Source organism: Acipenser ruthenus, chromosome 7 (assembly GCF_902713425.1).
Source record: "Acipenser ruthenus chromosome 7, fAciRut3.2 maternal haplotype, whole genome shotgun sequence".
NCBI lineage: Eukaryota > Metazoa > Chordata > Actinopteri > Acipenseriformes > Acipenseridae > Acipenser > Acipenser ruthenus.
The window spans coordinates 26,082,036-26,102,539 of NC_081195.1; the positions used below are offsets into that span (position 1 = coordinate 26,082,036).

General features: G+C 41.3%; 1 protein-coding gene across 3 annotated transcripts in view; it reads right to left on the reverse strand.

Moving 5' to 3' along the window:
- Positions 1 to 15,019: 15,019 nt before the first annotated feature.
- Positions 15,020 to 20,504, reverse strand: part of LOC117415584 (CLK4-associating serine/arginine rich protein-like) — a 35,525-nt gene continuing 30,040 nt past the window's right edge. For all 3 annotated transcript variants that reach the window (XM_034026121.3, XM_034026120.3, XM_059026710.1), the window contains 2 exons: positions 17,810 to 17,834; positions 15,020 to 17,345 (listed from right to left, as the gene is read on the reverse strand). In XM_034026121.3, coding sequence (XP_033882012.3) covers positions 17,828 to 17,834 — 7 coding nt within the window. In that variant the 3' untranslated portion in view covers positions 15,020 to 17,345; positions 17,810 to 17,827. The remainder of the gene's footprint in view (positions 17,346 to 17,809; positions 17,835 to 20,504) is intronic.

The window sequence follows — 20,504 nt, forward strand, 5'->3', positions numbered from 1 at the left end:
CAGCTGCAGGAGTGGACTTGTCTACTGACACACTCTTATTCTTTCATGTGAACTGAATCCTATTTAAGCCCACTTGTGATATACATAGAGAGTATCTGTATGTAACACTTATGTTTTGTGCATATATCTGAAGTTGTGATAAAACATTAAATTGCTACTGCAATTCTGTACATAATGTTCATATACAGTATTAAATTAGTGAAGGGACCTCATACAGGACAGTATAGAACAAGACAGTTTACTGTTGACATGAGGTGTAGAATAACAAGGGAGCGCTGTGCTTTACCAGGAGTTTCATTTTGATATAATAGAATTATAAAGGTTATTGAAGCTCTGAATAATTACTGGTGTCACTATCTATATATTCTCCCAAAATCCGATGAGTGCTGCATTGCAATTCAAAAGAGGCGCCCCTAACGAAGGTCCGTTTAGCAGGGCTGACAGTGCAAGACAGGGAGTGCTGTCAGCGCATGATGGATGTCTCTGAAGCAGCCCTGAGTTTATTGCTTAGTTTGACCCATGCTAACCTCAAACAGCTCTCCACCTTCACATCCCAGCAGTGCTGCTCGGGTGAATAACTCTTCGGCCTGAACACTGAGGCAGCAGCGCAGCTGAGCTGAGATCACTCACCCTTCAGCGACAGGACTGCGAGCTGCTCTCCATCGCATCGCGCGCATTTCCACTTAGCGCAGCCTCCCTCAATGCACTTTAAATAATCAGGGTGGCACTTTTGACAAGAGTAATCTGATTTGTTTGTTTCTTAGGTCTGAATAAATACTCTGGGGGTAGACGTGATGAATATTGCATCACATTCCCAGCAGCCCTTCAGATATGTGCATGCTTTTATCATCTAAATATGATTACCTGCCTAGGACAGTTCACAATCCGATTGGGATCCCATTCTAATCCCAGTGCATCACCCTGAAGAAACCCTATCTAGCAGAACCATTAGTAGACCACAGCATTGGACTGGCACCTATTCTGGAACATCGATTGCAGACAGTGGTCCTGTACCACACAGCTAGGATGTGGTTTAAGTGTAGTGCAGTGGATTACCAGTAGCAGTTATTTGGCAATAACACACGACAGGGTGTTCAATTATGGTCCAATATCCGCACACCTAGGTGTGCTGTTTGGCACGAGGCATGGTGACATATTTGCACAGGTTGGAACACTTGGTAGCCAATGAGATTGCTCCCTCTATTCTTGCCATTTTATCAGAATCGAAATATGAAATCTATGCCATTCTATCAAAAACAGCCTCAAACCATTGTACTGCCCTATATGTGTGCTACAACTGCCTCTCAGTACAGAACCATTGCCATTGTAGTGCCATTGCGCGCCTGCATTGCCACTGTAGAGCACTTGGGAAGAGTACAGCATCCTGTGGTGCTATTCTGCTAATGGCAGTGTCATTGTAGCTGCTATAATTATCTTACCATTGTTGTGCCTCATGCTGTCTGCACTGCCACTGAAGTTCACTTTGGGAAGTGTGATTATCAGGTCACGGCCTACTTATGAAAAAACCACAGAGCAAAAACGATGGAAAACAAAAGGCTAGCTCCAGCACCATGGGGCCCTATGGGTAACTTCATTCAATTCAAGAAAGGATCCCCTCATCGTATTTAAATGATCTTTTAATACCATATATTCCTAGATTCCCACTCGGATCATAGAATGCCAGGTTGCTTACTGTCAAATTACAACAACAAAAAATACAGGTGGTAGAGCATTCAGCTATAGGGCCCCAAAACTGTGGAATGATCTGCCTGGCTCTTTTAAAACAAGATTAGAAACACACTGTTATAATGTAGCATTATGTGAAAACGATGTTCCTTTTATTCTCTGCCTTGTTTTACTGTTCTGTGTGTTTCTTTTGTTTTGATTGCTTTTCTTGCATTCTTTTTTAACATTTGTCAATGTTTTTATTCATGTGAACCAATTTCTTTTTCATTGCGAAAGGCGCTATATATATATAAAAAAAAGATGATTATTATTATCGCCCTTATTCAGGTGATTTTATCTGGGTTCAGAAGATGCTCCACTACTCGTTGTCTGCCACAAAAATACAAAGATCAGCTACTGCTGAAAATTGATCCAAAATGGCTGATCACTAGAAGGTACCATATACTTCGGGGCAGTACAAACACGTTTACAAAAAAACAAAACAAAACAAACAAAAACGTGCATTTATTTACAGTATAAAGAGACTTTAAAAAACGAAACTGTCTTAAAATAAATGGATGACTTAAAGCTTAGTGAAGCTGTGTATAATGAAGAAAATGTAATGCGACAACTGCCTGATCAAACCGCTGTACAATGTGCGGCCAGCACAATGTGCGCTCTGAGAGGGGAGCGAAGACGGCTCAAATGTGATTAGCCTGAACGAGACGAGAACACGGGCCGTTTAACCTTGGAGCCGGGAGACCATGGTGGGACAATAGACTCCCCACCACGCCCCACACATCCAGCACTTTCTTTTCAACACATCCGCTTGAAAGCCGGGGGATGGGGGGTCGACACCACTTAACAAGCTTTCTGACGCTTTGGGAGCGAGGTGACCAGCAACAGCGGGTTTAACCCCGGTCACCCAGGAGACAAAAGACAGCGAACACCTGGACCCGCACGCTTCGAAACACAGACTGAACAACGTACCCTCTCTCCCCCTCCTTTGCCCTTGTCCTCGCATGCCAGACACCAGTACGAGTTGTTGATGCGGGTCAAGCATTTCAAACGCGCTACTAGTCAGCCGCTTTCTCTTGTTGGAGACGAGTGATGACAACACAGGGTCAGCTGAACAAGGACCGCGCTAACGGGGAAGTCTTAAGAAACTGTAATACAACAGAAAACAAAAACGCAGCTTTATTGAAAACAAGGGCTAGCTAGGGATACTGCGGGGTCTTTATTAGACAGCTGGACTTAATTAAGATGAGTACCCCCGCTAAACACTGAGAACACAGACCCAGAAAACAATACTGTCTCGTTTGAAGAGCACTTGAAACGAATCTCCTGTAATTCATTGCAAAAAATATTTATCTCTAAGAATAGTGCACAATGCATCAAACTGTGTGACTGGTCTCTGTGTTAAAACTCCCAAGGTCTACACGCCACATGTGCAGATTGCTTATCTTTGAAAGCTGCCAGTTGGTTCTGTGTTGGCAATTTTATTATCCTATGATTTATATATAAAAAAACATCTATGGAGAGGAAATAATCACAGAAAATGTTCCCCTGCATACAGCTCTGGTTTTGCATCCCTCTATAGAATTGACTAACTTTGCTTCATGAATGTAGCGGGTGTGATTGATGAACTGAATTCAATGGGATAAATCGTTTGCCTCGTTACTATTTAAAAGGCAGTACAAACTGAGACACGGGAGATGCAAGGTTGCGGGGATGTCGGCTCCCCATGTTTGTTTTGCTAGGAGTATGCCTTGTTGATGGAGGTAGTATCAAACGGTGTATATGGCAAATTACACGTGCGGTTGTAACCACCCCGCGCACATGCTCTGTGAAAGGTTTGAGCTAATGTGGTACTTGGCACTCCCTGTGGGGGTTAAGATGATATACGTTCAGTTTTGGGTTGTGTGCGTTTGTATTCCCGGAGCTTTGCAAGTTGCTTTTAGGGAGGAAAATGTGCACGTTTCTTTATCTTAGATTCTTACTACTTCGTGTGATACTCACTTGGTTTGGAGTGTGCTAATTACTTGGTTGTAATTGTTTAGTGTTTTACCAATTGCATTGACTCTGAGCTGTCTGTTTAATTGTACAATTATCTGTATGAAATTCAGTCTTTAACTACTAAATTGATGCTAATTGTACGTGCACTGAATTCAATTACCAGTGATCCCATTGCTGTTAATTGTAGTTTATCTGTATTGAAACCTGATCTTGGATTATTTCATTGATGTTAATTGTAATCTACTTGTGTTACTTGCCTGCTATTGTGAGTTTTGTATTTTAATCATGTATGTGATCTTTAACAGAAGATGTGTTTCATAAATAGTGTCATACTTCTATCCCTTGGTTGTCACTTCCTGTATTTGCCCAGTATAATGTTTTAATTTCCCTATATAACCAAACCTGTGTATTTTGAGTGATCTGGTAAATTAAAATTCATTTCTGAAGGTGTAATATCTTCAGTGGTGTAGTCTGGCTTCAGGATTAATTGGTATATGTAGTTTCCAATTGTCACTCTCTATGTAGGTGTCATGGTGGCTTGTTATGAGTTTATTTAGTCCTTTCAGTACTCATTTACTGTGTGGTACCTTTTTCAAAACACCTCCACACCGAGGCCTGGCTGAGAGAGACAGCGTGGACGGTAGTACCATGTGTGCTTGCAGGAACACAGTTTAGTTTTTTGTGGCTTGTCTTTTCTCCTGGACTGTGGCAGCGTTCGAATAAAATGCCGTTCACTAATGCCGCTGTGTTCCGATTCTCTGATATTTTGTGTGCATCAAACACAAGGCTGGAGATCACAGAGGTATGAGTTTCCAGAAATGTGAGTGGATTCTCTTGTGCCGTATTTGGGTACACTGCATAGGCGTTTTGCAAAGAAATCTGGACCATGTACATGGCAAGCTTCATGTACCATACCAGGGTCTAACTTTCAGCACACCTCTGTTTTTTGGCTACCAATTGGTGTGGAGATCCCTTCCTGTGTATACACTGTGCCGATGAGCGTACCCAGTGAAACTAGCAGGGTTTGTACAGTTTCATCCCATAAAAGACACGCTTCATGAGAATGTACTGCTTACAGAGAAGCCTCCCCTTGAACAGGGACTCCTTGGCTAGGTGTACATATCGCTTCACATTTATGCTTCAGATGGTCTAGAAGTGGCTGTAATTTTAAAGAGCCTGTCAAACGGAGGATGGTCCCTCAGTAGAGCCTTAGCATTGTCATTTTGAATGACCATTGCAGCAGCAAAGGTCATTCAAAATGATGTAGACAGCATTCAGAACTGGGCAGACACTTGGCAAATTACATTTAATAGAGAAAGGTGTAAGGTATTGCACGCAGGCAATACAAATGTGCATTATAAATATCATATGGGAGATACTGAAATTGAAGAAGGAATCTATGAAAAAGACCTAGGAATTTATGTTGACTCAGAAATGTCTTCATCTAGACAATGTGGAGAAGCTATAAAAAAGGCCAACAAGGTGCTCGGATATATTGTGAAAAGTGTTTAATTTTAAATCAAGGGAAGTAATGTTAAAACTTTACAATGAATTAGTAAGACCTCATCTAGAATATTGTGTTCAGTTCTGGTCACCTCGTTACAAAAAGGATATTGCTGCTCTAGAAAGAGTGCAAAGAAGAGCGACCAGAATTATCCCGGGTTTAAAAGGCATGTCGTATGCAGACAGGCTAAAAGAATTGAATCTATTCAGTCTTGAACAAAGACGACTACGTGGCGATCTGATTCAAATATTCAAAATCCTAAAAGGTATAGACAATGTCGACCCAGGGGACTTTTTGAAAGAAGAAACAAGGACCAAGGGTCACAAATGGAGATTAGATAAAGGGGCATTCAGAACAGAAAATAGGAGGCACTTTTTTACACAGAGAATAGTGAGGGTCTGGAACCAACTCCCCAGTAGTGTTGTTGAAGCTGACACCCTGAGATCCTTCCAGAAGCTGCTTGATGAGATTCTGGGATCAATCAGCTACTAACAACCAAACAAGCATGATGGGCCGAATGGCCTCCTCTCGTTTGTAAACTTTCTTATGTAACAACCATGACATCAGCTGGAATCTGTCTTGGCTCTCTTTGTGGAGGGGAAAAGTGGGGCAGCATGGATTGGGTTGGTGGATCAAAATAAATCAATTCTAGGTTTATCCCCAGTTCCCATTACAAGAGATACGCCCCAGAACGTTTTCATTTCACTAACATTGGAATGTGGCCCCAGGTTGTTCCCATGCTGTGTGCCATATATTGTTGGGCATACAAATTGGTTTGGGTTACCAAATATTCAAAAATGTCATCAGTGATGAGCAAATGGAAAAAGTTAATTGGGGTAAACCCAGTTGTTTTCACCCTGGTACCTGGTGTGCCAGAACAAGGGGCTATTTGAGGCTGGATGACGTTAGGTGGAGTCCAGTGGCTCAAAACTACCTGGGGCCACATTCCAATGTTATTGAAATGGGGCGTATCTCTTGTAATGGGAACTGGGGATAAACCTAGAATTGATTTATTTTGATCCATCAACCCAATCCATGCTGCCCCACTTTTCCCCTCCACAAAGAGAGCCAAGACAGATTCCAGCTGATGTCATGGTTGTTACATAAGAAAGTTTACAAACGAGAGGAGGCCATTCGGCCCATATATATACAGTGCCTTGCGAAAGTATTCGGCCCCCTTGAACTTTGCGACCTTTTGCCACATTTCAGGCTTCAAACATAAAGATATGAAACTGTAATTTTTTGTGAAGAATCAACAACAAGTGGGACACAATCATGAAGTGGAACGAAATTTATTGGATATTTCAAACTTTTTTAACAAATAAAAAACTGAAAAATTGGGCGTGCAAAATTATTCAGCCCCTTTACTTTCAGTGCAGCAAACTCTCTCCAGAAGTTCAGTGAGGATCTCTGAATGATCCAATGTTGACCTAAATGACTAATGATGATAAATAGAATCCACCTGTGTGTAATCAAGTCTCCATATAAATGCACCTGCACTGTGATAGTCTCAGAGGTCCGTTTAAAGCGCAGAGAGCATCATGAAGAACAAGGAACACACCAGGCAGGTCCGAGATACTGTTGTGGAGAAGTTTAAAGCCGGATTTGGATACAAAAAGATTTCCCAAGCTTTAAACATCCCAAGGAGCACTGTGCAAGCGATAATATTGAAATGGAAGGAGTATCAGACCACTGCAAATCTACCAAGACCTGGCCGTCCCTCTAAACTTTCAGCTCATACAAGGAGAAGACTGATCAGAGATGCAGCCAAGAGGCCCATGATCACTCTGGATGAACTGCAGAGATCTACAGCTGAGGTGGGAGACTCTGTCCATAGGACAACAATCAGTCGTATACTGCACAAATCTGGCCTTTATGGAAGAGTGGCAAGAAGAAAGCCATTTCTTAAAGATATCCATAAAAAGTGTCGTTTACAGTTTGCCACAAGCCACCTGGGAGACACACCAAACATGTGGAAGAAGGTGCTCTGGTCAGATGAAACCAAAATCGAACTTTTTGGCAACAATGCAAAACGTTATGTTTGGCGTAAAAGCAACACAGCTCATCACCCTGAACACACCATCCCCACTGTCAAACATGGTGGTGGCAGCATCATGGTTTGGGCCTGCTTTTCTTCAGCAGGGACAGGGAAGATGGTTAAAATTGATGGGAAGATGGATGGAGCCAAATACAGGACCATTCTGGAAGAAAACCTGATGGAGTCTGCAAAAGACCTGAGACTGGGACGGAGATTTGTCTTCCAACAAGACAATGATCCAAAACATAAAGCAAAATCTACAATGGAATGGTTCACAAATAAACATATCCAGGTGTTAGAATGGCCAAGTCAAAGTCCAGACCTGAATCCAATCGAGAATCTGTGGAAAGAACGGAAACTGCTGTTCACAAATGCTCTCCATCCAACCTCACTGAGCTCGAGCTGTTTTGCAAGGAGGAATGGGCAAAAATTTCAGTCTCTCGATGTGCAAAACTGATAGAGACATACCCCAAGCGACTTACAGCTGTAATCGCAGCAAAAGGTGGCGATACAAAGTATTAACTTAAGGGGGCTGAATAATTTTGCACGCCCAATTTTTCAGTTTTTTATTTGTTAAAAAAGTTTGAAATATCCAATAAATTTCGTTCCACTTCATGATTGTGTCCCACTTGTTGTTGATTCTTCACAAAAAATTACAGTTTCATATCTTTATGTTTGAAGCCTGAAATGTGGCAAAAGGTCGCAAAGTTCAAGGGGGCCGAATACTTTCGCAAGGCACTGTATGTGCAAAATGGCGAAGCAATTGTTTTAAACATGCTATTGAACACTCTTAATTCCCAAATGGGACTTAACCTATCTCTGCATACATGATTATAGCCTTGAGCTAAGGAGGCATTCAGCAGCAAGCAAATATTTATGCAGCGACATTGCTGTTCAGGCTTGAACCATGTAGATCTGGCGTTTTCCATATGGAAGAGGGAAGCTCAAAGCAACAAAGCCTGAAGGTGTAACTGAGCTAACTCAGCGCCTGGGTCTCACCCAGCTGGCTTCCAGTCGCAACACCGAAGAGCCGGTTCCAAAAGCAGGTGGGGAGATGTGAGCTGCCAAAAAAACAATTGTTAAAAAAGAAAATGCTAACCAGGGTTTAAAGATCTAACATTACCACTGCCCCCCCCCCTTTAAAGGAGTGCTGGCCAAGTTTTTAAAATCCCCACGGAGAATAACTGCAGAGTTGTAGGCTTACTGGATTCTTTAGAACTACCACAGAATTCGTTCACAAACGTACCAGTACACAAGAGTTATTTTTACTTTTCAGGTAATAGATGATAATATTTGATTTACTGTATTGGATGTTTATATTTAGAAACGGTGCTGAACGCAATGTATGCATGTTAATGTGTTTTTCTATATACACATATTAAGCGAAACAGAATTGCATGCTACAGTTTTACTCAATTACAGCTGCAGCCATTGACAGCTGCCTCAAAATGTTCAGAATAAATCCATTGGAAAGATAGAACTGTACATTTAGCATATATATTTGTTTTTTAATACTGGATATTTTATTCAAAATAGCTGCTGATCTGGTTTAGTCCTTCGAAATAAAAAAAATCTCATAGAGGAATGTCCCCTTTGGTCATTACATGTATTGGGCCACGTTAAGTTTCCTTTTTATTCAATACTTTATAATGCGTAGACACTGACAGGCAAAATTATTGCCCCTTCTCTCCCACTCGGATAACTAAATGACTAAATATCTTGTATCCCTGAATAGCTAATGGTCTCCTCATTAAAAATAATGTGAATGATTTTAATGATCACATCATCTCACAAGTGCAACACCCCAAAATGATATTTATTTTTAGGGCTGTTGATTAGAATGTATAATGTGTTACCTAGCCATGCTGTTAATGCTGACTCACTGGGATCCTTTAAGACCCAACTTGACAAAGTTCTGAGATCATTCAGCTTCTTGGAACTGGAACAAGCGTTGATGGGGTGAATGGCCTCCTCTTGTTTGTAAATTACATTTTTTTTCAGCCCTTCTATTGTGGGAGAGGACAGTGGTATAGCTTTAATAAAAAAAAAAGGGAGGAGAGACAAAACAGAAAGGTAGTGTGCGAGTCCTGATGCTGCACACACACTGTCACAGAGCACTGCAGAGTCCTGATGCTGCACACACACTGTCACAGAGCACTGCAGAGTCCTGATGCTGCACACACACTGTCACAGAGCACTGCAGAGTCCTGATGCTGCACACACACTGTCACAGAGCACTGCAGAGTCCTGATGCTGCACACACACTGTCACAGAGCACTGCAGAGTCCTGATGCTGCACACACACTGTCACAGAGCACTGCAGAGTCCTGATGCTGCACACACACTGTCACAGAGCACTGCAGAGTCCTGATGCTGCACACACACTGTCACAGAGCACTCCAGAGTCCTGATGCTGCACACACACTGTCACAGAGCACTGCAGAGTCCTGATGCTGCACACACACTGTCACAGAGCACTGCAGAGTCCTGATGCTGCACACACACTGTCACAGAGCACTGCAGAGTCCTGATGCTGCACACACACTGTCACAGAGCACTGCTCCTGATGCTGCACACACACTTTCACAGAGCACTCCAGAGGTCTTCTGAAAACACTGTCAGTAATATTTCCTGAAAGGTGAATTTGAGTAAGTGGTGGGTGGATTGGTGTTGTAGGGTGTAATTAAAGATGACAGGCTAAGTGTGAAGTTTTTCTTAGAGGGGTAATTACAGTTAATACTGGATTAGAGATGTAATTGGGGGGGGGGGGGGGGGTGTAATCCCTTGTCCGGGGGCCTGAGAACCAGCCCTGACCGCTTGACCTTCGCTGTCATTGGCATCAGAGGTCAGCGACCCTTTCAGTGGACAGGACACTAACCAGCCACACTCCCAACAAAGGGCCGAGGAGAAAGGGCTTTTTCAAGCTCCACTGCACTGGGCTAATGGACACAGCGGTCAGTTAAACAGGGCTAGACAATGCTGGACAATGCTGGCTATTAGTCAGCACACTCGCGATCGTGTTTCAATGAACAGGCCCCCTGGGGTTCATTTTAATCAGATCTGCTTTTAAAGACTCCAAAAGCAAAGGACTTCAGTGAGCTCTCACAAGCTGCTAAATTGGATCAGTGAGTAAAAAGAAGCATGGAGTACTATAGGTGCTAAGCATTTATTAAGTGTGCATTAACTTAAGCAGTGTGGGAATGATTTATTCATTACAATATACCGAGTACCAGAGCCACTTAGCGATGGTAGTACATAGATTACAGCTCCTATCATTGCACATTACTTTAAGGCACATTTTAAAAAGAGTTTTAGATTTGTTAATGTTCAACGAATCTGCTGTTTAGAATATGGTAAAAGGACCTATAAAAAGATGGAGATTTTGTCTACAAAGGACTGACCAAATATATTTACATAATAATGACCTTGTCAACTGCCACAATCGTCGTTCTTCTGTGAGATTCCGATGTAGGCCTGCTTATGCAATTTTGTCTCAATTTTTTCAAGTCACTGTAGTAAGCCAAATAAGTCCGTTATATGTCTGGTAGAGCTTCTCCATACAGCTTTACATGATTCCATTCTGTGAAAGTTGGACATTTCTCTCCGTTCCAGTCTCTAAGGATGAACTTGTTTTAGTGTCACAGAACAACAGGAGGCTGTCAATGGCTTAAGCCTTCAGTTGTTGTTCAGCGTTATGAAATGTAATACAAATGAGATGAGGCTATTGTGTAGCTCACATTAAAATATGGAAAACGACAGAACACATTCACTGACTACATGATGTATCGCCCCAAAGCAAATCTAAGATTTCTTGGCATAAATCAGTACTTTTTGGGACAAATATCGGGTTGAAATCTGTTCTCTCTCATTTTATATATATATATATATATATATATATATATATATATATATATATATATATATATATATATATATATATATATATATAAAGTAATTTTGAATAAGAGTAAGCCCCAGAATTACTTTATGTACAGGGTGCTATGGAACTTTCACAAAACCACTGCCAAATTATCTGTATTAATACTGCAAACTAAATCAGTTTCATTAGAGAGAGAAAAAATACATTAAAACTTTGATCAACTTGCAGAAGGAAGCACGATGTTTTAATGAGTTAGTGTACTGTGTAATTATACCATTTTTAAATGTTTCCCTCCGCCCAAAAATGATCAGCCACTCTAAAATATTGCTAAATATGTCATATGATGAGAATATTGAATATACATTATTTGGAGATGCTAACTGGTACTTGGTAGCAATGTGCGTCTTCATATCTGCTAACACATGTGTTTAACTGTTCAAGTGCTCCTGCCTTTAAAATAAATTAAACCCGTTTCACTGATACGATACCTAGTTAAGTAATGGCTAAAATTAAATATTACTTTTCTGTTTGCTTTTTCACTTTTTACTACCAATTTCTATTAAAATCCAGGAATATAAAACACATTGCGTGATGCGTCTAACATGAATAGAAGCAGAAGTACAACCCTGACCTTAGCAAATTATTAATATTATGAAGATCTGGGAGAGAAGGGGGCCACTATAATGTTAAAATAACACACCACACGGTTTAGACTTAAACCAAGTGGTTTATCAGATTCAAAGAGGCTAGCCACACCCTCGCTGAGAGAATAGGAGAACGAGAGAGATTGTCAGGTATTTATAGCGTTCCCTCTCCCTGTCATTGACTCTCTCAGCAGGCCCAGCCCAGCAACCTGTTCCCATCAGCACCATGAAAGCAGTCTGTAGAACTCAATCTCCTCTCGACCCCAGTACCAAACCAGGGCTACAGCCGGGCCCATCTGCAATCCAGTCTGGGCAAAACGCAAAGATAAACTCTTTAATCCCATGCATCAAGGATAAGGGAACTGTGCCTGAGTGATGGCAAAAGTATTTCCTATGGAAGCGGAACTACCACAGGGTACAGCTGCAGGAGTGGACTTGTCAACTGATACATTTTGCTGCTTTGCATAATTATTATTTTTTTTAATATATTTAAACAATGTCAACTTTTAATATTTATCACGTATCGTAATGCTAAAACCTACTTAAAAAGTAAGCAGAAGTGCACCAGCGGACCTGCACAGAATAGCTCTGGGAAAACAGCCTTGTGGAACGTTCAGACTGAAGTTACCTAGAAACCAAGTGACCAATCAGACTGATCATCAGCCGTGAAACCAGGGGGGTACTGCTTAGCTGTGAACCAAAAGATTCTCTCCATTATGCCCTTTGTTTATTATTTTTTCTGTTGATATTATTTTTCACTACTGCCACAACACACACTCTAGAATATGTGGGGTTTTATTGCCTGCAACACAGGAAGGAGAGAAAATCATTTATCAAATTGTGATTTAACAGTTCATTACTAATTCTATACTAGTTTTGTTTCTGCTCTTGTATCCTGCCCTGCCTGCCCCCACTCCTCCCTCCATTAACTAGCATGTCAGCCATATTCCTACGCATCCTCGCCACAGCTGGAAAAAAATAGAAATGGGAGCTTTTGTGAACAAAATCAAAGCATCCGATCGAATGGTTTGTAAAATGGATGATGATGTGGCTGTGCAAAAGTTCATTTCCCCTGGTCACACCACCTGTAATGGAATTTTATTGGGAGAATAATAGAATACAGCTGTGTACCAACTACAAAGACACACACCCCCCCCCCCAATCCCATCCCATCCCATCCCATCCCATCCCATCCCATCCCAAACCGCATGGCCTTTATAATTGATATGGGCAGGGGTTAAAACAATGTGGAAGGGAAAGGGTTAATTTTTTTTACTGGTCAACACTGGTAATGGAACGAAGAAAATCCAAGAATATAGCTGTGCACTAAACATAAAAACAATGACTCAAAGTGTACTGAGTTTTACATCCTCGCACACAAAGTCACTATCTGGGACGGTTTTGAGATCGGAGGCTTGGGACACTCATGGTTTATGAGATATTAGCAATAATAGGTTTGGCAGCGGATTCACAAATTCATACAAGCTCCCCTCCCAGGCATGCTTAACAACACTGCAGCCATCAGCACCAGAAACAAGGAGCCTGCATCATCACCATGATCTGTATTAAACAGCCTGGTTCCTGTCCCTCCACGCAGGTACGGGTCAAAGGACAGCTTGATCTTCATGGAAATGAACAGGACTGATTTCAACACAGCCTTCAACTTCTTACGACGGGCAAACGTCAGACACACTGTATCACCATTTTTTAATACTCCGTTTTAACTTTTAATTCTGATACATTTCCATCGTCAGTAATAAATGTAAATATACCCAGCAATAAAACATATTGCCTAAAAGCTGTCTATTTGACTTTGGTTTGTAAGAGAGCTGTAATTCCGTGTCACAAGATTAACAGACAATGGTATGACAGACCCCAATTAGGACTACCTAATGTTACTTTAGGATTCGTGCTAACTGAGGTGTATGAAACCAGCTATTATATTTCAAATTGCAGAATTAAGTCAATGGACAGATTTAAAAGCAGTATTGCAGTGTTAAGAACGACAGGAAAAGGAACATGGAGGAGGAGGAGGAGGAGGAGGAGGAGGAGGAGGAGGGGGGGGGGGGGGGGTCACCACAGTGCAGTAAACGGCCCATTCTCTCAGCTTGGCATGGAATCAGGTATAAACCAGTCTAGTGGGGTTAGCCGACACAGGGAGGGTGTGGAGTAAGCTAGCCCAGGGCAATGCTGCTCTGGTTAACACCCAGAGCGCCCCAGATACACAGCGCTGCAGCTTGGACACACCATTAACCCTCCAGTGACCAGCAGCAATATACTGGAAAAACATCACCAAGCAACTATCAGTCAACATTATACAGACAATATTTTTTTATGATCACAATTTTATTTCTGGCATTTCATACATTATTCTGCTTATACCTTCATTTGGTAAACTTTTTAAAGCAGTTAATTACACGTGTCCCTCTGTGTATATCCAGCAAACTGACTACAGTGCGTCTTTCAGTCCCCAGCTCAGGCTGGTCAGTGATCAGATCCTCACAATGCCAATGCAATACAATGCAGGCTAACTGTCTTAATCCATTGTAAATACAAATAGATATTCCTTAATCTTTATTCCTGTATCAGTTTATAGCTTACAATTAAAATATTAAAATATAGCTGGACATAATATATCAGCTAAATTGAAAGTAATAAAATGTGAGTAACTCTTACTTAGAGATTATTTTGGAATTCTGATAATAATTAGACATGTTTAGATTTTTTTTTTTTTTTAAAGCACCTGCTGACTAGATCCAGATTCAAATAAATATTATTGCAATTTATGATTTGATACCCATGGGAAAAACTGAATGTGGCAATAGACCAGTTCTGAAAATATACCCTGTGGTCGTCCCATTAAAAGGTAAAAACTTCTAGACCTTTGTCCTTTTTACCCATAATAGAATTTTACCGAGAGAACCCTAGAATACAGCTGTGTATCAAACATGAACTCTGTATCTCAGTGTGCTGCTTCTACCATGAGGAAACCTAACAAGTGAGAGACACATTCACCATGAGCCAATGAGACAACTTAATCCCCAACTGTACCTTTTATATTTTAAGACAACACCATTAGAAAAAAAACATAAATAAACGATAACAGGCATGCTGCAGAACTAATTCAATGACATCGCAAAAGACTTAATGCTTGTCATTGACTATTTTGTTTCTTTTAGTATTTCCAAATGTAGCACTGCTGTATAAGGGTCTGCCACTTAAGACTTTAAAAGTGAAAACCAATATAAAACAAATAAGCACAAAAGCATGAATACGAGTGAATAGTGTACTTTTTATTGAACATGTACTGTATTTGATAGTTTAAAACAGCCATTTACACAGAAGATTGAAAATGTCTTTACTCCACTAAAGGTAGATTTACAGTCTTGCCCATCAGACGGTATCGGGATACAGAACTCAGTCACAGCACAGCCGCGTGGCTCCTCTGCCACAGAGAAAACCTGCTCTCTCTGCGTGCTGGTGACACACCCACTTAATAACCACCCTGTATACTGAAGGGTTCATTGGAATTCATCCCTCTGCACACAACACCCCCCCCCCCACCCAGTCCTTGTTAGTTCATAGAGGTTTCACAATGTACCTCACTTCACAGTACTCTCTTGTAAATAAAATACTCCAATTATCTGCGGATACGATAATTTGAGGAGCGATATAAAACAGTAACGGGTGGGCAGAGTTCTGATTTTCTCCTCCCCTTGATGGTGTTACTCATTTCTTTCAAAGCGAGTGGAACTCCTAATTGCACAGTAGGATTCTGCAACATCATTTAAAATGTAAAAATTGCCCATTTAGTGCTTCCAGAGTGCAGAAACAAGCTAGTAGCTGATCTACTGGTTTCAAAGTCTTATACCGAAGAATAAATACTAACAGGGGTTTAAGCATATAGGTTACAAACCAGACCCTGATACTGATGTCATACATGTATGATATAAACCAGACTCTGATAATGATGTCATACATGTAGGATACAAACCAGACCCTGATAATGATGTCATACATGTAGGATACAAACCAGACCCTGATAATGATGTCATACAGCCACCTGGAATCTATATCCAACGGAAATGATGTCACAAAACTAGCTATACTGAATATTCTAAAAATATAGAAATAGCAAAAGCAGCTTAATAAATTCAGCACTATTTAACATTTAACAGTTATGGATGACATAATACAAATATAACATAGGGTGCTGTGCAAGACACAAGCTGATTTTCATCCACTCGTGGGAGATGCTCTGACCGGTCGAGAAGTGGATATCAGCTTGCATCGCACCCAATACAATATTCTCTATATATGGACATACACGAGACTGCTTGAAGTGCAGATATCTTTTCTTGCAGCGAGATATGCAGTGTTAAGTGATTCTATTTCTCATACACCTGTAGAAGTCTGCAGGTCAATTAAGATTCCCATTCGACTCAAAAGTAATGAATTACACCTCTGAAGAGGAGAAGAAAATCAGAGCCCTTTACCCATTGTGATGCATCTCATTACAGGTCATACAGAGTAGCCCATATGTATTGTGACGTTAGCACATTGATCCACCTCATACTGTGCAGTGGATCACAAGGCTCATGTGGAGATTGTATATCATGCTGCCAGTAGTACACTGTGCTTAAGAAGCCACTTGGGGACTAAACTGTGAAAAGGTATTTCTAGAGTTATACAAAGCACTGAAACAGCATGACTGCCACAACTCCCTCTATGGCATATAGGGGTCACTGTGCACCCCCTAATTCAGTAACACTTACTAGCATCTGGGCTAAAAAGTTAGTCCAGCCCCGACAGCATGCTGAACGAGCCTCCTAAACCTTTAATAAGCAACAGCAGCCAGGCAGCTGCAGCGGGGTCAAGAATCATTGAAGCAAATGCAAACGCTGAACAGCACAGCAATAGAAGCAGCTACAGTGGAACTTGACAGTTATGTGGCAACTAGCTCTCCCTCTCTATCTGTGTGTGTGTGTGTGTGTGTGTGTGTGTGTGTGTGACTCAACCATCGCGGTTTAGTCCAAGTGACTTTAAAACTGCTCTACAGGATCAGGAAACGGGTTATAAAATGAAGATGTTTCGTGGTAGCTCGACCGAGTATTTGATGTTCAGGTGTGAACAGAGGGTTAGAAGGTGGTCACAGCGAGGACTGTACAACAAACCTTTTGCTTTCACACTTCTTACCAAACCACAGCGACCACAAGCTTCTCCTTTGGTTGGCTGCAACAAGTCTGTGCAGCTGCAGACCAGTGAACGTTCAAGCTTTTCCTGGGGCTGCTTCTTTGCCTGCTGTTGGAATCCTGGTAAGCTCTGTGTGGCGAGCCCTCGATGGGGAGGTGACGGGTGAGCAGTTCGTATTTCTTAGCGGTACGCACTGCTCAATGGCAGCAAAACAGAAAAAGCAAGTGCAAAGCGCAGAACAGCACGGTTTTACATAATAATAGCAGAATTGATCAGATGGTGTCATTCAAAGTGGTTGTTACTTAATCTCTTGAAAAGAGACGATGGCGATAGTCCTGAATTAAACAGAGCTATGTGGCAGTTCAGTATCGGTAGTGTGGGCTTCTAGAACGGGATCGGGAACGCCTGCAAAGACAAGAACGCAAGTCAGACACACGCACACACACACACACACACACACACGCACGCACGCGCGCGCGCACTCGCACACAGACACGCGCGCTCTCACACAGATACTGGAACCCTTTTCTCCATCACATGTGCTTTGTGCACCAAACACAAAATGGAGGAAACAGACAGAATCTCGTTCACTTGAGCTGGAATGATCCCATTGTACACAGCAGCAAGAGGCAGTTATATTTCACTAAGAAAAATGACAGCTTCAGGACAGTAAACTCCCCTCCCTCCCTCCGTTTTAAAGTATTTAAAAACTAGCAGGTTGAGAATTTCCCTCCATTAGAGTGTTGTTACTTTTTTATACTATACAACATTAAGAAACTACATGTGTACACCTTACAAATCCTGCTCTATAAATACTACAGCTGGCATGCATATCTTTGACAACTGCTAGAGGACACACACGTACATACCTTCTAGACGAACCGTGCTCACGACCTGCAAAACATCAAGACATGAAAAGCTGATTACAATTCAAGGGTTAAAAAAAACCACACACACACACACACACACACACACACACACACAGTAGTTTGACAGTGCAAAACAGAAAGCAGCGTGTCAGGACAGTGGTACAGGGGCAGCCAGCAAAGCCGTCACAGTGCTGCGTTCAGCCGACATTGCTGGATGTTTGTGTGTTTAATGAAGTTATTTAGGACCAGCATTTTTTTTGGTTTACAGCACACATAACTAAGTATTTACTTTTTGGTCTTTTGGGGATGCATTTAATGAAGTTATTTATTTTGGTGTCACGGTTCAGTGCTGGAGGGTGGACCGGGCCTCTAGTTTGCTATGGTCAGCACACTCTTGTTTCTATAGCCTGCATGAAGGTGCTTCTTAACTGACCCACAGCATGGCCTTGACCTGATCATGCCGACAGCTGGAGGGGTCCGATCCAGGCAGCCTCTGCCATGACAAGCTTTTAAACAAACCGCTTTAGAGCTGAAACATGAAAATGGTTTAAATGACGTGCGTTAAACCATGTGTAAGAGAGAGAGAGAGAGAGAGAGAGAGAGAGAGAGAGAGAGAGAGAGAGAGAGAGAGAGAGAGAGAGAGAGAGAGAGAGAGAGAGAGAGAGAGAGAGAGAGAGAGAGAGAGAGAACGAAAACATTTAAATACACATTTAAAGAAGTGTGTTTAAAACACATTTAAAGAAGAACCGCAGGGTTGTAGTGAATGCAGAGTGACACATGCTTCACAGTGCACATTAGGGTGAGGTTCTCCATACTAGCTGGTAAACAGAATCAGGGTGCGGTATACCTGTGTCTGAGCAGTTTCATGTACTTTAAGTCACAATTTCACTACTCTTAAACATCAACTTAATGAAACTATTAAAACAGGCGCAGAGACAAAAATTGGAAAATTAGAACAAACTGTGAAATGTAATCTGAACTATAAAAATTAACACACTTTGGAACACCCACACGCATGCTTTACAATGTTGCGAATGCCGAGGCGTGTGGAAATTGAAAATGCACACACGTATTTTCATTTTAAAACCTGATCTCTGGTGTTACTGTAGGTTACAGGAAGCTCTCAGTCTCTGTGCCTTATTCCTGGGTGATCCGTTTGCACTCCCAGGGTAATTTCAACCCAGCAGTGACTCCTGGGTCAAAGCATATTACTCTGAGGCATACTCAAGAGGGGAATCAGCTGATTGGTTATAGACAGTAAAGAAGCCAATGAAGGGGTGGAGACAGTTTCCACTTGCCAGGTAAAAATGACCCAGGGATTTCTTTAACCTACCGCAGTACCAGATATAATCTTTTGAAATGAAAACACGTTTGTTAAAAGATGTGTTTCTTTCAAAACTGCACATTTGAGACCTATATTAAATGACTGGATGTGAACTTTTTTCTTTTTAGCTACAATTATTTTTAAAGTACTCAATTGACTTGGGTTTCTACAAACACATTCATTTCATGACTGTGTGTTTAGTCATGCTGTTACCAGGAACAACTTTGCTCAACCTTTTCACAGGCCCTGGCATTTACCCACGTATAAGCAGATGAGTCAATTTGCCTGATTATACGGAGGATTGCTCAGGAATTGCCCAGCACAAAGGCTCTAGACGTCAGCCTGTATGCATGCATGCACAGAGGGCCGTGCTCTGACCTGCATGTTGAGGTAATGAAGGTGTGCTCTGACCAGAGAATTTGAGCAGTAAAAAATTCCGCTCACCGCTCATAATATCCTCCACTCTTTCTTCCACTGCACTCCAGACAAAAAAAGCAAGCTCCTCTCCGCTCACATGGTATTAAAAAAAAAAAAAAAAAAGGATCATAAATAAACTAGCTGTTTTTTCCCCACACTGTATTGGCGATTGCAGATGAGAAGATGTAATGTACATTCAGAAAGGAATACTATTTAATCTTCTTTATTATAAATCGCATAGCTTGACCCCCCCCAAAAAAAATCCCAGTAAAGAAAAAAGCAGACAAAATGCTCAGAGAAGTTATCTAATTCAATTCAACGATGCTTTCTCATTATTGATCAGTACTGAAAAAAATGCGTAAATTGAAATAAAGTAAAGGTTAGGAAATATCATCTTGCAATGAACAGGTTTTTAACAGGCTCCTACAACGTCGTGTACGGTACACTCCCCTATTTCAAACTTTGCATTTGGGTCGTATCAAATTAGCTTTATACTGGGCTTGTTTGTATTCAAATATCTCATAGGGAGCTCAAAGCAACCCACAAACACATATGAGTGAATCTCAACAGGGCTGACGGAGCACCCTGTAGTGAATGAAATACAGTATCCTCAAGAGTGCAGAAAATATAAACCGTGTTCACAGCTCTGTATTGGTGCATAACCGCAGAACTGTATAAAAACAATATAGGCTATGTAATAACCAGACAGATGGACACACGGATGACGTTTCTCACATTTTTATATGGCAGCTCCACAATCGTGAGGATATATATCTTTCACTCCATAATGAATTAAAGTGAAAACCTCTGTACTTTACATTTCTCTATTACCCAATGATAAGGTGTTTAAAGCTATGGGGTCAGTCATTCAATCAGCCACACAATTCAGTCTGTGATTTATAAGGATCCATCACTAAAAGGGTCTATAAGATGGGATTTCTGCATTAAAAAATG